At 45.8% G+C, this 20,085-nt stretch overlaps 1 protein-coding gene across 1 annotated transcript in view; it reads right to left on the reverse strand.

The window, feature by feature from the left end:
- LOC134345167 (uncharacterized protein C14orf132) overlaps positions 1 to 19,389 on the reverse strand; it is an 83,158-nt gene extending 63,769 nt beyond the window's left edge. Inside the window, exon 1 of the mRNA XM_063045400.1 lies at positions 19,218 to 19,389. Coding sequence (XP_062901470.1) covers positions 19,218 to 19,244 — 27 coding nt within the window. The 5' untranslated portion in view covers positions 19,245 to 19,389. The remainder of the gene's footprint in view (positions 1 to 19,217) is intronic.
- Between the last annotated feature and the right edge of the window lie 696 nt (positions 19,390 to 20,085).

Genomic DNA, 20,085 nt, shown 5'->3' on the forward strand with positions numbered 1-20,085 from the left:
TGTGTACAGTTCTGGTCACCGAATTATAGGAAAGATGTCAACAAAATAGAGAGAGTACAGAGAAGATTTACTAGAATGTTTCCTGGATTTCAGCACCTAAGTTACAGAGAAAGGTTGAACAAGTTAGGTCTTTATTCTTTGGAGCGTAGAAGGTTGAGGGGGGACTTGATAGAGGTGTTTAAAATTATCAGGGGGATAGATAGAGTTGACGTGGATATGCTTTTTCCATTGAGAGTAGGGGAGATTCAAACAAGAGGACATGAGTTGAGAGTTAGGGGCAAAAGTTTAGGGGTAACATGAGGGGGAACTTCTTTACTCAGAGAGTGGTAGCTGTGTGGAACGAGCTTCCAGCAGAAGTGGTAGAGGCAGGTTCGATATGGTCATTTAAAGTAAAATTGGATAGCTATATGGACAGGAAGGAAATGGAGGGTTATGGGCTGTGGGCTGTATGCGGGTCAGTGGGACTAGGTAAGAGTAAGCATTCGGCACGGGGTAGAAGGGCCAAGATGGCCTGCTTCCATGCTGTAATTGTTATATTGTTATATGGTTATTATATGGTTATAGGTAAAGACTTGGCCTCCACAGCTGCCCGTGATAATGAATTCCACAGATTCAACATGCTCTAACTAAAGAAGTTCCTCATCTCCAGCCTAAAAGGATGCTCTACTCTAAACACACCTAACAAACTCCACCCCATCTAAACCCCTCGCTCTTGGGAGATGCCAATCAATATTTGGGAAATTAAAATCTCCCACAACAACCCTGTTACTATTACACCTTTCCTGAATCTGTCTCTCTATCTGCTCCTCGATGTCTCTGTTACTATTGGGCGGCCTATAAAAAACACCCAGTAGAGTTATTGACCCCTTCCTGTTCCTAACCCACCCACAGACACTCCATAGACAATCCCTCTATGACTTCCTCCTTTTCTGCAGCCGTGACATTTTCTCTGATCAACAGTGCCACACCTCCACCTCTTTTGCCTCCCTCCCTATCCTTTTTGAAACATCTAAAGCCTGGCACTCGAAATAACCATTTGTGCCCCTGAGCCATCCAAGTCTCTGTAATGGCCAAAACATCATAGCTCCAAGTACCGATCCATGCTCTGAGCTCATCCGTTTTATTCATAATACTCCTTGAATTAAAATAGACACATCTCAAACCATCGGTCTGAGCGCATCCCCTCTCTATCACCCGTCTATCCTCCCTTTCACACTGTCTCCAAGCTTTCTCTATTTGTGAGCCAACCACCTCTTCCTCCATCTCTTTAGTTCAGTTCCCACCCCCCAGCAATTCTAGTTTAAACTCTGCCCAATAGCCTTAGCAAACTTCCCTGCCAGGATATTGGTTCCCCTCGGATTCAAGTGCAACCCATCCTTTTTGTACAGGTCACACCTACCCCAAAAGAGGTCCCAGTGATCCAGAAATCTGAATCCCTGCCCCCTGTTCCAATCCCTCAGCCATGCATTTATCCTCCACCTCACTCTATTCCTATAGTCACTGTCACTATTCCTATTGTCAGGTCACTCGTCTGAGTGCTACTGGTACCATGTAACCCAGTACTACCTGTCACATGGTCGGGTGGTCAGTGACTAAACCGGCTCCCCCACCAGGCTTGCCTGGTGAGGAGGGGGGCTAGACACCCTGCAGGATGAAAAACAAGACCTGTCAAAGGGCAGATGAACCCTCCCGTAGGGTCAATAGCCATCTAGCAAACACATGCCGTGAAGCACGGAAAGGGCATCCCTTGCATCGAAGCATGGTCTGGCCATTCACTGCAACAGAAATTCAGATAGATAGATAGATAGATAGATAGAGAGAGAGAGAGAGAGAGAGAGACAGACAGACAGACAGACAGAGACAGGACAGGACATCCATGGTGAAAATAAAGCGGTGGGGGCCAGGGAACTTAAAATCATCGAAAAATATTTTTTATTTAGCAATACAGCACTGAGTAGGCCCTTCTAGCCCTTTGAGTCACACCGCTGTAGAAATCCCCAACAACCCCAATTTAACCCTAACTTAATCAGCATGACAATTTACTATGACCAATTAACCTACCAAGTATGTTACTGGACTGTGGGAGAAAACCTGAGCACCCGGAGAAAATATGTGCATTCCATGGGAAAGACATACAGAAACTCCTTACAGATGGCGCTAGAATTGAACTCCCACATCCCAAGCTGTACTGGCACTGCACTAACCACTACACTATGCAACTGTGGTGCTTCTCTTTGAAGCGAAGGAGGTGACTTGATAGGGGTGTACAAGATGATAAGAGACACAAATAGAACGGACAGCCAGAGACTGTTTTTCCCCCAGGAGGGTATAACTTTAAGCGGATTAGAGGAAAGAATAGGGGATGTCAGAGACAAGCTGTCAGGGGTGGTGCTAGAGGAAGATACATTAGGGACATTTAGGAGACTCTTTGAGAAGCACATGGATGATAGAGTAATAGAGGGCTACTTAGGAGGAAAGGGTTAGATTGATTTTAGAGTAGGTTAAATGGTTGGCACAACATTGTGGACCAAAGGGCCTGAATTGTGCTGCATGTTTGATGTTCTATGGAACCACTGTGGTCTACAACTTCTCAACAATTTGACTTTGGAAATTAAAAACAATTTCTAAATTTAAGATAATACAAGTTGGAGAAATATTTCATGTTGAGGAGTAAAGTAACAAACTATGTTAAAAGTATGAAGGACAGACATATGATTGTACTTGATCATATAATCAAAGACCCACGCAGCCTAGACATTCTCTTCCTCAAACCCACTTACCCAAGATATTCTCTCTTCCCCCACCCCCAAAATTGAGCAGGAGGTACAAAATCCTGTATCACCACCTTTTGCCCAGCTCAAGTATAGCTTCCAGCCTGCTGTTATGAGACTACTGAATGGGTCTCAGTTGAGGCCGGTTCAGTGGCTATATTTAAGAGGGAGTTAGATATGGCCCTTGTGGCTACGGGGATCAGGGGGTATGGAGAGAAGGCTGGTGCAGGGTTCTGAGTTGGATGATCAGCCATGATCATAATAAATGGCGGTGCAGGCTCGAAGGGCCGAATGGCCTACTCCTGCACCTATTTTCTATGTTTCTATGTCTCCAGTACAATTAGATGGACTCTTGACATCACCTTCTCCCTCATTAAGACCTTGCACCTCATTGTCTACCTGCACTGCACTTTCTCTGTAACTATAACACTTCATTCTGCATTATGTTAATGGTTTTCTCTGTTTCCCAACCTTTTTTATGCCATGGACTAATATCATTCAGCAAAAGGTCCGTAGATCCTAAGTTGGGAACACTTGCCCTAGTACTACCTTAGTGCGCTGTTGTGATGAAATGATCTGTATCGATGACATGCAAAACAAAGTTTTTCACTGTACTAAACCAACTTATCAAACGGATTTCAAGGAGTGGGCCAAAAAACTCCTAAAGCCTGCTCTGCCACTCAGTGAGATCATAGCTCATCCAATCTTGTGTTCAACTCCCTTCCTCTCCCTGTATACCTTAAGTTCCCAGCAGGTTTAGATTCAGATTGAGATTTATCATATGTATATTGAAACATAAAGTGAAATGCATTGTTTGTATCAACGACCAACACACCCAACGATATGCTGGGGGCAGTCAAATGTAACCACACGTTCCAATGCCTATAGAGTTTGTCCACAAATTTCAGCAAAACAACACAAGCAACAACAACAAAACAACATCAACATCAAAATAAATCTCTTTCACACCCACTCACACACACAGACAGGCCACCTCCTGGTCTCCAGCTCTTGGCCCCAGATTGCAGACATTGGGCCTTCAACCTCCAGTTGCTGACCCAGACTTGCAGAAATTTGGCCTCTGATCCCCAGACAAGCTGACCAAGGGCCTTCAACCTTCATGTCTCTACCTCAGGACTCACTGACTTCAGTCTTTCTATCTCTGGACTCACTGAGCTCTGGACTTTGACCTTTGGCTATGCTCTCCAGATCTTGCCAACCTCTGGGTTTTGACCCCAGGGCTTGCCGATCACAGGTTTTGACCTTTGGGCCTCAATCCTGGGACTTGCCGATCATGGGACTTTGAACACAGGCTTTGACCCCACATCTTCCTTAGTACTTGTACCCGCATGGAACATCTTGTGTTTCATGCACTAGGTCCGTAGGTCCCTTTGTACTGCAGCATTCTGTAATTTTACTCTTTAATTAATAATTTCCTTCTCCATTCTTCCTTCTAAAGTGTATTAACCTATTTTCCCACATTTTATTCCATTTGCAAATCCCATTACACGCTCGTGTCCTCTTTACAGCTTGCTAAGTCATCTATTCTTACTTTGTTAGTAAATTTAGCTACAGTACAATTAGCTCCTTTAAGAATCTAGTGAAGATAATGGACTCCTCATACAATGCTTTAACAAATTATGCATTTAAATGAAATGTTGAAAAAATTGGAACACTACCAATACTTTCTGTGGTTGTCTGTCGTATTTGACAATGACAGGAAACCTGTATGGGAGAGTTTTTAAAGTGGAAAAGCCGTTGCGCTGGGGCAGTCCCACTGTCTTGACCTCAGAAGTCCAAGTCCAATGGTACGAGTATACGTTACAACTGGGGTCTTCCTTGGTTGCAGTGGATGACCATAACTTCTGTGCCTTGTCATGCCCTTCGTTCTCCATGGAGTGTTACAGAACCACCTTCCAGTCCATTAGATCTCATCTGCCCAGTCCACTGGAGCTGACTTCACATGCTAGAACAGGCATGTTCCTATCTCACAAGGGTATGAAACCCGCCAGCCACCCTCACCTGGTTTTGCCCACCTGTCGAAGTGCTGTACTGAGCAATGGCAGCTATCACTTGTAAAAAGCTACTGAAATCCACAGGTGAAAGCTGAGTACCTGGCAGTAACAAAGGTAACATTCAAGATTGTTGATACCTTTAAATTCTCTGTAGTTCCTAACTTGTTGAAGTAGTGAAATTGTTTTATTTTCAATCCCAGCTGTTTCAGGCATCTCCAAGCCTCAATGCTTGAAATCGTGGTGAGAAAAACAGTTCAGAATTGTCTTACTGCTTATTTCTTACAAACTATCAGTGACAAAATCAGTCACAGCTTTTTGAACACACGACACGCAACTTACACTCTTTCAAAACTATTTGTTCTACGTACTGTGTAGTCTAACAGCCACACAAGCGCACACAACTGACTCTAGTTAGAACCTGTTTGGCAAGTCTCCTACCCCAATTATTAGATTAGATTAGATTATGAAGACACGCAGTCCTCTTATTGTCATTTAGTAACGCATGCATTAAGAAATGATACAATATTTCCTCCGGTGTGATATCACAAAACACAGGACAGACCAAGACTGAAAAAAACTAACAAAACCACATAATTATAACAGATAGTTACAACAGTGCAACAATACCATAACTTGATGAAGAAGTCCATGAGCACAGTAAAAGCCCAAAGTCTCTCAAATGTCCCACATCTCACGCAGACGGGAGAAGGAAGAAAAACTCTCCCTGCCATACCCGACCTCGGTCCGACTCTGAGTCATCCGAAAACTTCGAGCTCTGATCAGCTCTCCGACACCGAGTACTGAGCGCCATCTCTATCCAAACGATTCGACCTCCATCTTGGTCGCCAACAGCAAGCAAAGCCAGGGATTCTGAGGCCTTCCCTGCGAAAGATTCCCGACCACGCAGTAACGACAGAAGCGAACGAGCATTTCAGAAATTTTTCCAGATGTTCCTCTGTGCTTTCACGTCCATCTCCATCAAATCAGAATTGTCCATTGCCCCTATTTAACGGATATGATATCATTTTTCACTGGAGGCCTGCGCACGCGCGGCGCTCTCTCTCCTCCTGCCGTTATGAGGCAGAGTGTTCCAAATAAACAAGGGGAATCCCATCAGTTTTGTTGATTTGTTTTAGTTCTTTAAAAGCTATCCCAAATAAGTGGCTGCCCCAATTAACCGATGGCCCAATTAACCAGAATCCACTGTATATAAAAAAATAAAGTCAAACAACTCATTAATATAGATTGTATGTGGTTTGAGGCCATCATAGCACTGATCCTTGGGGAACCTCACTAGTTACTGACTGCTCAATATCAGTATGTTATCCCAAGTCTACTCCCTCTTTGTACTTTACCCTTTATACTGGTACCTTGTGGAATGCCTTTGGAAACACAACTGCACTAATCTACTGAATTCCTATACCATGTTTGTTTGTATCATCTTCAAGGAACTTTAGTCAGTTTGTCTAACATGATTTCTCCTTCATAAACTCCAGCAGGTACATCCTTCGATATGGGGTCCAAAAGTGCAGTCTGACCAATCCTTTATGCCTTATAAAGCCTCAGCATTACACTCTTTCTTTTTTATTGCATTCCTCTTGAAATGAATGCTAACATTGCATTTGCCTTCCTTACTACTGACTCAACCTGCAAGTTAATCTTTTGCGAATCCTACATTAGGATTCCCTAGTCCCTTTGCTTGAGCCACTTCAAAACTTTCCTCTCGAAACTGACTCAACCTGCAAGTTAATCTTTAGGGAGTCCTACAATAGGATTCACTGATCCCATTGCACATCTGATTTCTGAATTTACTCCCCGTTTAGAAAATAGTTTAAGCCTTTATTCCTTCTACCAAAGTTCATAAAACCATAAGATATAGGAGCAGAATTAGGACATTTGGCCCATCAAATCTGCTCCGCATTTTCATCATGGCTGATCCAATTTTCTTCTCAGCCCCAATCTCCTAGCTTCTCCCCATATCCCTCCATGCTCTGACCAATCAAGAATCTATCAATTTATGCATAAAATATACATAAAGAGTTGGTCTCCACAGCTGCCTGTGGCAACACATTCCACAGATTCACCACTTTCTGGCTAAAGAGATTCCTCCTCATCTCCATTCTAAAAAGCCCACCCCTCTATTCTGAGGATGTGTCCTTTAGTCTTAGACTCTCCCAATATAGGAAAGATCCTCTCCACATCCACTCTATCAAGGACTTTCACTATTCGATAGGTTTCAATGAGGTCACCCCTCATTCTTCTGAATTCTAGCGAATTAACACTCTTCATACAACAAGCCATTCAATTCTGGAAGCATTTTCATGAACCTCCTTTGAACCCTCTCCAGTTTCAGCACATCCTCTCTAAGATAAGGTGCCCAAAACTGCTCACAATACTCCAAGTAAAGCCTCACCAGAGCTTTATAAAGTATCAACATTATATCCTCGCTTTTATAATCTCTTCCTCTTCAAATGAATGCTTACTTCGCATTTGACTTCCTTACTACAGACTCAAAATGCTAATTTACCTTCAGGGAATCCTGCACCAGGACTCCCGAGTCCCTTTGCATCTGAGATTTTTTGTATTTTTTTCTCCATTTAGAAAATAGTCAACCCTTTTATTTTTTCTACCCCCGTGCATGACCATACACTTCCTGACACTGTATTCCATCTGCCATGTCCTTGCCCATTCTTGTCCGTACCAGGGTCCGGGATGTCTCTGACCGGGTGCACGACGTCCTGGTACGAGAGGGAAAGCAACCAGAAGTTGTGATACATGTTGGTACCAACGATATAGGCAGGAAGAGGAAGTGTGAGTTTCAAGAACCAGGCAGAAGGCTGAAGAACAGGACCTCAAGGGTGGTGTTCTCAGGATTGCTGCCAGTGCTACGTGACAGTGATGGTAAGAATTAGAGGAGATAGTAGTTGAATGCGTGGCTGAGGAGTTGGTACAGGGGGCAGGGTTTTAGATTTTTGGATCACTAGGATCTCTTCTGGGAAAGGTGGGACCTGTACAGATTGGATGGGTTGCACCTGAACTCGAGAGGGAGCAATATCCTTGCAGATAGGTTTGCTAGCATAATTTGGGAGGGTTTAAACTAATTTGCAAGGGGGATGGGACCTAGAGCGATAGAGCAGTGGAAGAAGTGCATGGAGTAAAGCCAGATCTAACATATAAAGAGGCTTTGAGGAAACAGAAGCAGAATAAAGGGTGTAAAGGTAGTAAGGTAAAAGGGCTAAAATGCGTGTACTTCAATGCAAGAAGCATCAGGAACACAGGTGATGAACTGAGAGCTTGGATACATACATGGAATTATGATGTAGTGGCCATTACAGAGAATTGGCTAGCACCAGGGCAGGAATGGATTCTCAATATTCCTGGATTTCAGTGCTTTAACAGGGATAAAGAGGGGGGAAAGGGGAGGAGGGGTGGCATTACTGGTCAGGGATACTATTACAGCTACAGAAAGGGTGGGTAATGTAGCACGATTCTCTTTTGAATCAGTATGGGTGGAAATCAGGAACAGGAAGGGAGCAGTTACTCTATTGGGAGTATTCTATAGGCCCCCTGGTAGCAGCAGAGATACTGAGGAGCAGCTTGGGAGGCAGATTTTGGAAAGCTGCAAAAATAACAGTGTTGTTATTATAGGTGACTTTAACTTCCCTAATATTGATTGGCACCTGATTAGTTCCAAGGGTTTGGATGGGGCAGAGTTTGTTAAGTGTGTCCAGGACGGATTCCTGTCACAGTATGTTGACAGGCTGACTAAGGGGAATGCCATACTAGATCTAGTATTAGGTAATGAACCGGGTCAGGTCCCAGATCTCTCAGTGGGTGAGCATCTGGGGGACAGTGACCACCGCTCCCTGGCCTTTAGCATTATCATGGAAAAGGATAGAATCAGAGAGGACAGGAAAATTTTTAATTGGGGAAGGGCAAATTATGAGGCTATAAGGCTAGAACTTGCGGGTGTGAATTGGGATGATGTTTTTGCAGGGAAATGTACTATGGACATGTGGTCGATGTTTGGGGATCTCTTGCAGGATGTTAGGGATAAATTTGTCCCGGTGAGGAAGATAAAGAACGGTACAGTGAAGGAACCATGGGTGACAAGTGAGGTGGAAAATCTAGTCAGGTGGAAGAAGGCAGCATACATGAGGTTTAGGAAGCAAGGATCAGATGGATCTATTGAGGAATATAGGGTAGCAAGAAAGAAGCTTAAGAAGGGACTGAGGAGAACAAGAAGGGGACATGAGAAGGCCTGGGCGAGTAGGGTGAAGGAAAACCTCAAGGCATTCTTCAATTATGTGAAGAACAAAAGGATGACAGGAGTGAAGGTAGGACCCATTAGAGTTAAAGGTGGAAAGATGTGCCTGGAGGCTGTGGTAGTGAGCGAGGTCCACAATGAATACATCTCTTTGGTATTCAACAATGAGAGGGAACTTGATGGCAGTGAGGACAATATGAGTGAGGTTGATGTTCTGGAGCATGTTGATATTAAGGGAGAGGAGATGTTGGAGTTGTTAAAATACATTAGGACGGATAAGTCCCCGGGGCCTGACGGAATATTCCCCAGCTGGTCCACGAGGCGAGGGAAGAGATTGCTGAGCCTCTGTCTAAGATCTTTATGTCCTCGTTGTCCACAGGAACGGTACCGGAGGTTGGGAGGGAAGCGAATGTTGCCCCTTTGTTCAAAAAAAGGTAGTAGGGATAGTCCGGGTAATTATAGACCAGTGAGCCTTAGGTCTGTGGTGGGAAAACTATTGGAAAAGATTCCTAGAGATAGGATCTGTGGGCATTTAGAGAATCATGGTCTGATCAGGGACAGTCAGCATGGCTTTGTGAAGGGTAGATCATGTCTAACAAGCCTGATAGAGTTCTTTGAGGAGGTGACCAGGCATATAGATGAGGGTAGGGCAGTAGATGTGATCTACATGGATTTTACTAAGGCATTTGACAAGGTTCCACACGGTAGGCTTATTCAGGAAGTCAGAGGGCATGGGATCCAGGGAAGTTTGGCCAGGTGGATTCAGAATTGGCTTGCCTGCAGAAAGCAGAGGTCGTGGTGTAGGGAGTACATTTGGATTGGAGGGTTGTGACTAGTGGGGTCCCACAAGGATCGGTTCTGGGACCTCTACTTTTCGTGATTTTTATTAACCACTTGGATGTCGGGGTAGAAGGGTGGGTTGGCAAGTTTGCAGATGACACAAAGGTTGGTGGTGGTGTGGATAGTGTAGAGGATTATCGAAGATTGCAGAGAGACATTGATAGGATGCAGAAGTGGGCCGAGAAGTGGCAGATAGAGTTCAACCCGGAGAAGTGTGAGGTGGTACACTTTGGAAGGACAAACTCCAAGGCAGAGTACAAAGTAAATGGTAGGATACTTGGTAGTGTGGAGAAGCAGAGGGATCTGGGGTTACATGTCCATAAATCCCTGAAAGTTGCCTCACAGGTAGATAGGGTAGTTAAGAAAGCTTACGGGGTGTTAGCTTTCATAAGTCGAGGGTTAGAGTTTAAGAGTCGTGAGGTAATGATGCAGCTCTATAAAACTCTGGTTAGGCCACACTTGGAATACTGTGTCCAGTTCTGGTTGCCTCACTATAGGAAGGATGTGGAAGCATTGGAAAGGGTACAGAAGAGATTTACCAGGATGCTGCCTGGTTTAGAGAGTATGCATTATGATCAAAGATTAAGGGAGCTAGGGCTTTACTCTTTAGAGAGAAGGAGGATGAGAGGAGACATGATAGAGGTATACAAGATATTAAGAGGAATAGATAGAGTGGACAGCCAGTGCCTCTTCCCCAGGGCACCACTGCTCAACACAAGAGGACATGGCTTTAAGGAAAGGGGTGGGAAGTTGAAGAGAGATATTGGAGGAAGGTTTTTTACTCAGAGAGTGGTTGGTGTGTGGAATGCACTGCCTGAGTCAGTGGTGGAGGCAGATACACTAGCGAAATTTAAGAGACTACTAGACAGGTATATGGAGGAATTTAAGGTGGGGGGTTATACGGGAGGCAGGGTTTAAGGGTCAGCACAACATTGTGGGCTGAAGGGCCTGTGCTGTGCTGTACTATTCTATGTTCTATTCTCCAAATCTAAGTACTTCTGTAGCCTACTTCCTCCAAAGTACCTGTCCCTCCACCTGTCTTCATATTATCTGCAAACTTTACAACAAAGGCATCAATTCCATCAACTAAATCATTGACATATAATGCAAAAAGAAATGGTCCCAATACAGACCACTGTGGAACACCACTAGTCAGCAGCAGCCAACCTGTTAAAGCTCCCTTTATTCCACCTCTGTGCCTCCTGCCAATCATCCACTGCTTTATCTGTGCTCGAACCTTTCCTGTAATACCATGGGCTCATAAGCTTGTTAAGCAGCCTCATGTGTGGCACCTTGTCAAAGGCCTTCTGAAAATCCAGGAACACAATATCAACTGATTCTTCGTCTATCCTGCTTGTTTCTTCAGAGAATCCAACAGATTAGACAGGCAAGATTTTCCCTTCAGGAAATCATGTTTTCTATGGCCTATTTTACCATGTGCCTCCAAGACCTCATCCTCGATAATCGACTCCAACAGCTTCCCAACCACTGAGGTCAGACTAATTGGCTTAGTTTCCTTTCTTCTGCCTCTCTCCCTTCTTGAAAAGTGGAGTGACATTTGCAATTTCCTAGTCTGCAGGAATAATTCCAAAATCTGGTGATTCTTGAAAGATCATTACTAATGCCTCCACAATCTCTTCAGCCACCTCTTTCAGAACCCAGGGGTGTACACTATTTGGTCAGACCTTTCAGTTTCCCAAGAACCTTCTCTCTAGTAATGGCTAACTTTACACACTTCATGATCCTTGACACCGGGAACTTCCACTATACTGTTAGTGACTTCCACATGACCATACACTTCCCTACACTGTATTCCATCTGTCACTTTTGGCCACTTTCCTAATCTGTCATTTTTCAAATGACAGATAGTATGCCAACAGGCTTATAGATTCCTTATTTTTTTTTCTTAAGCAGTGGAGTTGCAGTTTTCTCCTCCAGAATCCAGGGAATTTCGGAAGATAACAACCAATGTTTCTATTATTTCTGCTGCAACTTCCTTTAAGACCCTAAGGTGCAGGCCAACAAGTCTAGACGATTTGCTGGCCCCTAGCACTACTAATTTACTTCATCCTTTTTACAATGGTAGAGATCATTTTATGTTCCTCTCACCCCTCACAATCTCATGCCCCCGATTATCTATTACTTCACTTGTTTTTAGATTCTTCCACTATAAGGGCTGAAGTGTGAAGTAAAAAAAAATAGACATTTTATTACATGGAAACAAGAGAATCCAAGTCAGGTAGAGGAGAAATGAGGTCAGGCTGTAAGACATTAACAAATGCAAATCTTGTGTTTATTCCAGAGGGACATAATTTTGAAATTATGTTAGACTCATTATACATTTGCTTCATCTACATAGAGCTCTGTATGCAGTCTGGTTGCCAAATAAAAGTCAAAATCAAAGTAAATTTATTATCAAAGTAGGCTTATGTCACCATATACTACCTTGAGATTCATTTTCTTGTAGGCATTCACAGTATAACTAAGAAAATGAAAAACTACACACAAATAAGGAGTGACTAGCAACCAATGTGCAAAACAGGACCGTTTGTTCAAATACAATAATAATAATTATGATGATAAATAAGTAAATAAATAATACTGATACATGATTTGTAAAAGTCATTGAAAGTGAATCAGTTTAGAGTTGAACAAGGAGTGAAAAGGCTGAGAGGAACCATAAAACCATAACACACAGGAGCAGAATTAGGCCATTTCGCCTACTGGGTCTGCTCCACCATTCAGTTATGGCTGATTTATTTTCCCTCTTTATCCCATTCTCCTGCTTTCTCCCCATAACATTTGACACCCTTATTAATCAAGAACCTATCAACTTTTGCTTCAAATATACCCAAAGGTTTGGCCTCCACAGCCATCCGTGGCAAAGAATTCCACAGATTCACCACCCTCTCGCCAACAAGATTGCCATGAATGGCAGGATGATCCATGGCTGGAACTCCCTGCTCTCTCCATCATTGATTACTGTAGGATGGTCTGTTCACAGTTTGGTTCTTGGGGGAGTGGTGGTGGAGTGTGGTTCAGAATATACCTGGAGCTTTGTTCCAGTCTGCCTCACTCAAAGAACAGGCTCTCGAGACATAATTCCAGGCAACAATGCTATTCCATCAGAACCCACTTCCTCAGTCCCTACTAGACCACATCTACTCTGTATTTCCCAGTGAGACACCAGACACACGAACTTATTGCCCACACTGACAATTAGACTGTAGCCAGACGATACCTCAATCCCACACGTTGCTATCTCTAAGGCCATGTCAAATCCACTCCCCATAGCTGAGGAATGTGCTCATTAAGCTGAGTGGATTGTGGAACAAGGGCAGAAGGAGAGGGGCTTTATAATTGGCTGACAAGCTCTGAGTTACGTCACCAGCCTTCTTCATTTGAGTTCCTCCAGCATTTTGTGTGTGTTGCTCAGGATTTCCAGCAAGATCTGAAGAATATCTTGTGTTTATATAAGTACCACACCACCAGGTTCAGGAACAGTTACTTCTCTTCAACAATCTTGAACAAACTGGCGCAGCCCTGATCACTACAGTTTACCAACACTATAATCACCTTACAGTAAAATGGACTTTTGTTCTGCTTGAGTTTTCTTGTAAAAATTGTGTATCATTTATGCTTAATTTATGTTTTTCTGGTGAATGTTGCTTATCTGACGCTGTGTGTTTGTGATGCTGCTGTAAGTTTGTCATTACACTGTGCATCATACATGGACTTGAGCAAATGATAAATTTAACCTCGTGTTTGCTCTCATCTCATACTCAAAATTCCAACCAATACACACCCACTCCTAATTTCTCAGCCCCATTCCCAACTCAGTTCCCAATCTCTCAGCTTCAGTTCTAGCACCATTCTCCAACACTATTACACTCCCCTCATAACCTCTACCCCACCTCTCCAGACACATGCCTGACAAGGATACATGACCTTAAGGGCACTTTGCTGAATTCTGATGCTAGATGAGAAGCCAGTTAGATGATTCTATTCCCAGCCTCCAAGGGGACCCAATGATCTTTAACCCCATAGCATACATCTGTAGACTCCATAGCAATTGTCCTACTACAGATTAATCACTCAATTCAGAAATCACTTGAGTCCAGAGTTTACTTTCTCCCTGCGGGGAAGCAGCGAATCACAAAGCACATTTAACTTTATTTCCTTGAATTATTCAGTTAGATGGAAGCCAAGGTTTGCCTGACTGACACTCGTCCAAGGAGAAAGCCAGGACACAGTACTAGATCTACAGAGTGCAGTCCAGAAACTCCTTTCCACCCCTAGAATCACCGGCTTTTGCTGGGGTTATCTTCCCAGTGCTACCCAAAGAAAGGAGCACGACTGCACACCCCAAACCCTCCTCTTCTGATGCCTAACTGTCCCAACTGGGTGGGAGGAGGGACTTACCACCATTACTGGAAGATTCAGATTCAGATTTAGCAGTTAGCACAACACTATTACAGCACCAGTACAATTCCTGCCGCTGTTTGTAAGGAGTTTGTACATTCTTCTTATGACCATATCAGTTTCATCCAGTTGCTCTGGTTTTTCCCACATTCCAAAGTCATACCAGTTAGTAGGTTAATTGGTCACATGAGTATAATTGGGTAGCTTGGGCTTGTTGAGCTAGAAGGACCTGTACTGTGCTGCATCTCCAAATAAAATAATCAATCACATGTACTTTGAAACATACAGTGAAAAGCATCCTTGTTTTAACAACCAACCCACCCAAGGATGTGCTGGGGCACTCTGCAAGTGTCACCACACACTCTGGCCCAATGTAGCTCACCACCATGTTCAGCAGAACAACACAAGCAGTGACAATAATAAAACAAATTAACAACAGTGAAACAAGCCCAGTTCCCACCCTCTCCCTCACACACACAGACACCCTTCCATCCCCAGGACAGACAGCCTTGGACTGTTAGATTCACAGACGCTGAGCCTTCAACCTCCAGCCTATGTGGATGCGTGTGATGGTGTAATTTATAAGGAGATGGAGGATTATAGTTATGAGGCTAAACCATCATTGAAAGTCAGGCTGTTTAATCTGGAGCAAAGAAGACAGGGTGAAGATATAACCAAGTTGTGTAAAACGATGGGAAGCTCAGACATGGTGAAGCAATTTTCCTTTCCAGGAATGTCATTAACCCGGGGTTGGGAGACATAGAAAAGAGAAAAGAGGACAGGTAGTGAAGATTATAAAACCTAATGAGACTGCAGGGAAGTGCAACACCTACAGACTAGTACAGTGAGACATCTCTTTACTCTGCCTTTTCCTATCACTAAACATCAGCTCATTCAAAGCCAGGAGACTAGAGGCCTGTCTTGGAGGTAGAGGACTATACGTTCATGCAGGTAGGAGGGAGGAAAGGGATTTATTTTGCTGTTGCTGTTTTGTTGTTAATTGTGTTCTGTTTTGTTGTGTTTTGAGTTGTTTTGCTGAGCATTGTCGACATGCTATGTCAGAATGCCAGAATGTGTGGTGATACTTCAGGACTGCCACTTGTAGGAGTGTTGGCTGTTAACACAAATTATGCATTTCACTGTGTGCCTTGATGTACACGTGATAAATAAATAAACCTAACTATAACTCTGAACCTGAATATGGAATAACTGCTGTTGAATCAGTAGGAAGTTCTAGAAACGTTATTCCCCTCAACGTGTGAAGATGTAGAGAGGGAGGGGAGACTTGTTATCAAGTTCACTGCCTGAAGAGGTGGATGATGGTAGATGAACCCTCTTTGTAACTGGATGTGTTGTTAAAGAGTCATGCTCAGCAAGGCACCAAACGAGCACTGGGAAATGATCGCCTCAGTGAGGGCTTTTCTCACAATCGCCTGAATGGCTTCTCAGTTGTAAATTTCTATAATATTAAGATCAGCACTGCCATCATCTTCGAAGGTTTCTCAACAGAGGCAAGTGATTTTGCTCCTGGGCACCATTTATGAACCAGTCACACGGGTGCTCGAGTCTACTTCAGTAATTTGTGTGCTGGCACTTTAATCCCTGCCCTCCCTCCCCTCTATTTCCCAAATAAGTCCAAATCCCAGCTATTCCACATGTAAGTAATCATTCCTATGCTGGGATGCTGGGAAGGAATCACAGCTACTATGTACAGCTGACACCCTCTAGGGAAGAGGAGAGTAGAGAGAGACAATCCCAGCTTTAACACCAGTAGACAACCTGATGGCGGGGCATTAGGGAGGTGGAGGGCCAGAGAGAAATAAGGGTAGAAACATTGGAAAATTCAGGAGCTCTCCACAAACATAGGACATTTTCTAAATACAAGATCATCGGATCAGAGACTGGGATCTCAGCAGCCTAAACTGCAAAGAGGTTTGTTGAGTCATTAACCTCCACCTTGCCAGAGTCTGGACAAGAAAGAAAACATAATTCGCTAAAAACAAAATAGAACACTGACTTTTCTATTTTTGCTGAATTGAAAGTATCTCCCCTTCCTTGAGTTCTCCCATAGCCTCCATATTTCTCTCCCATTCCCTTCCGTCCACATCACCCTCTCCCATTCCCTCCCGTCTGCATCTCTCTCTCCCATTCCTCCCGTCTGCATTTTTTTTCCATCCTTCTAACATCTCTCGTTCCCTCCCATCCGCATTTCTCTCTCTCGTTCCCTCCCGTCTGCATTTCTCTCTCTCGTTCCCTCCCATCTGCATCTCTCTCTCATTCCCTCCCGTCCGCATTTCTCTCTCATCCCCTCCCGTCCGCATCTCTCTCTCATTCCCTCCCATCTGCATCTCCCTCTCTTGCTGCCTCTATCCACATCTTTTTTCCATCCCTCTAACATCTCTTTCCCTCACACCCGCATCTCTCTCTCCCTTGTTCCCTCCCGTCCACAACTCTCTCTCTCGTTCCCTCCCATCTGCATCTCCCTCCCATCCGCATCTCCCTCCCTCAATCCCCCCGTCCGCATCTCCCTCCCTCATTCCCTCCCGTCCGCATCTCCCTCCCTCGTTCCCCCGTCCGCATCTCTCTCTCTCTCATTCCCTCCCGTCCGCATCTCTCTCTCGTTCTCTCCGTCTGCATCTCTCTCTCCCGTTCCCTCCTGTCCGCATCTCTCTCTCTCTCGTTCCCTCCCGTCCGCATCTCTCTCTCTCTCGTTCCCTCTCGTCCGCATCTCTCTCTCTCTCGTTCCCTCCCGTCCGCATCTCCCTCTTTCTCTCGTGCCCTCCAGTTCGCACCTCCCTCTGTCTCGTTCCCTCCCGTCCTCATCTCTCTCTCGTTCCATCCCGTCCGCATCTCTCCCTCTCGTTCCATCCCGTCCGCATCTCTCCCTCTCGTTCCATCCCGTCCGCATCTCTCTCTCTCTATCCCTCCCGTCCGCATCTCTCTCTCTCTCTCTTTCCATCCCGTCTGCATCTCTCTCTCTCTCTAGTTCCATCCCGTCCGCATCTCTCTCTCTCTCGTTCCCTCCCGTCCGCATCTCTCTCTCTCTCGTTCCCTCCCGTCCCCATCTCTCTCTCCCTCTCGTTCCCTCCTGTCCACATCTCTCTCTTGTTCCCTCACGTCCGCATCTCCCTGTCCTGTTCCCTCCCGTCCGCATCTCCCTCTCCCGTTCTCTCCCGTCCGCAACTCCTTCTCCCGTCTGCAACTCTCTCTCTCGTTCCCTCCTGTCTGCATCTCCTTCTCCCTCTTGTTCCCTCCCATCTTCATCTCTCTCTCTTGTTCCCACCTGTCATATCGCTCTCTCATTCCCTCCCGTCCGCAACTCCCTCTCCCGTTCCCTCCCATCCACATCTCCCTCTCTCGTTCCCTACTGTCCACATCTCACTCTCCCACTTGTTCCCTCCCGTCCTATCTCTCTCTCGTTCCCTCCTATCTTATCTCTCTTTCGTTCCCTCCCGTCCACGTCGCTCTCTCTCCCTCCTTCCCTCCTGTCCACATCTCTAATTCCCTCCATCCACACCTCTCTGTTACCTCTATCCACATCTTTCTCCCATCCCTCCAACATCTCTATCATTCTTTCCCGTACGCATCTGTCTCCCTCGATCCCCCCTTCCACATCTCTCCCCCTCGACACCACCACCTCTCTTTCTCTCACTCGTTTCCCTCCACCCTCCCTCTCCCTCGTTTCCCTCCTCACCTCTCTCTCATTTCCCTCCACACCTCTCTCTCTCTCTCTCGTTTCTCTCCTCACCTCTCTCTCTCTCTCTCTCGTTTCCCTCCTCACCTCTCTCTCTCTCTCGTTTCCCTCCTCACCTCTCTCTCTCTCTCGTTTCCCTCCACCTCTCTCTCTCTCTCGTTTCCCTCCACCTCTCTCTCTCTCGTTTCCCTCCACCTCTCTCTCTATTTCCATCCACACCTCTCTCTCTCGTTTCCATCCACACCTCTCCCTCTCATTTGTCTCCACACCTCTCTCTCTCTCTCATTTCCATCCACACCTCTCTCTCATTTCCATCCACACCTCTCTCTCATTTCAACATACAGTGTAGAATGGTACAGCACAGTACAGGCCCTTCGGCCCACATTATTGTGCTGAACCTCAAACCCTGCCTCCCACATAACCCCCACCTTAAATTCCTCCATATACCTATTTCCCTCCACACCTCTCTCTCTCTCGTTTCCCTCCACGTCGCTCTGTCTCGTTTCCCTCTACCTCTCTCTTCTTCCCCTACATTTCTCTCTCGTGCCCTCCAACCACATCACTCCTTCTCTCCCTCGTCCCCTCCATCCACATTTCTCTCTTGTTCCCACCACCCACGTCTCTCTCGTCCCCAACACCCACGTCTCTCTCTCTCGTCCCCTCCATCCACGTTTCTTTCTCGTCCCCACCACCTATGTCTCTCTCTCTCTCGACTGCAACTCCCACTTCTCTCTTGTCCCTACCACCCACTTCTGTCTCTCACGTCCCCTCCATCCACGTCTCTCAGGTCCCCTCCATCCACGTCTCTCTCACGTCCCCTCCATCCACGTCTCTCTAATGTCCCCTCCATCCACGTCTCTCATGTCCTCTCCATCCTCGCCTCTCTCATTCCCTCCATCCTCGTCTCTCTCTCATTCCCTCCATCCATGTCTCTCTCACATTCCCTCCATCCACGTCTCTCACATTCCCACCATCCACTTCTCTCATTCCCATCCTCGTCTCTCATTCCCTCCATCCATGTCTCTCTCACATTCCCTCCATCCACATCACACCCTCTCGTTCCCTCCTCCCTCTTTGTCGTTCCCTTCATACCCCTCTGTTTCTCGTTCCATTCATTCCACTCTCATTCTCTCCATATCCCCCTCTCGTTCTCTCCATCCCTCTCTCACTCCGCGGTGATCTCCTTATACCTCCCGTCTCCTGCTTACCTGCGCGGCCATGAAGGAGAGATCCATGCTGCCGACCGGTCAGCGGAGAGCGGCTGCTCCCCGCGGAACTTGGCGGCGACGGCCCTCCGACAAGCAGCCAGCTAGCACCCCGACCCCGCGCGCCGCCGCTCGTGCTCTTGCTCGTGCACGCGCCCTCGCGCCTGGCACCGCCCCTCCTGGGGTGAGGTGGGGGGGGGGGAAGACACACGCGCGCGCGAGCCCAGCGCTTTCCAGCCCACCACCAGTGTCGTCACGTGGCCCCGTCTGCCCCCTCTGTTGCCAGGGCAACGGTACCTAAGCAACGCTCTCTTAGCAACGCGGGGCCTGGACTGCAAACCGCTGCCTGCGGTAGAGGTTAGTGATTTGGGCTGATTCTCGGGTGGCGGACGGATGCGAGCCGGCTGTTGTTGGGGAGTGGGAGGTTGTTCCCTGGCGCCGGGAGCAATCCCTCCCCGCGTTTCAACTGGGCTGCAAAAAGATCTATTGAGCTCGGGAGTGGAGGTTCAGCACAGGCACGATGGGCTGAATGGTTGTCTCTGCCTATGTTCTAGTCTGGAAGAGTCGAGTCCAGTCGTGTTTTCTGTCATATGTACGTGAATGCACAGGTGCAATAAAAATATACTTGCAGCGACATCACAGGCGTGCAGCATGGAGACATTGCACATTGGTTGTTTATCAGTCTTTGTTTACGTTTAGGTTTTTTTGTTGTAAAATGCATTGTTTTTCTTTCTGTAAAAGCTTGAAAGAAATCAATCTCAAGGTAGTATGGTAACATATATGTACTCTGATAATAAATTCGCTTTGACTTTGTCTTTGACACAACATTCACAAGAAAAAATATAACTTTGGTTATCAGTCTTATAATAGA

This window comes from Mobula hypostoma, chromosome 1 (assembly GCF_963921235.1).
Source record: "Mobula hypostoma chromosome 1, sMobHyp1.1, whole genome shotgun sequence".
NCBI lineage: Eukaryota > Metazoa > Chordata > Chondrichthyes > Myliobatiformes > Myliobatidae > Mobula > Mobula hypostoma.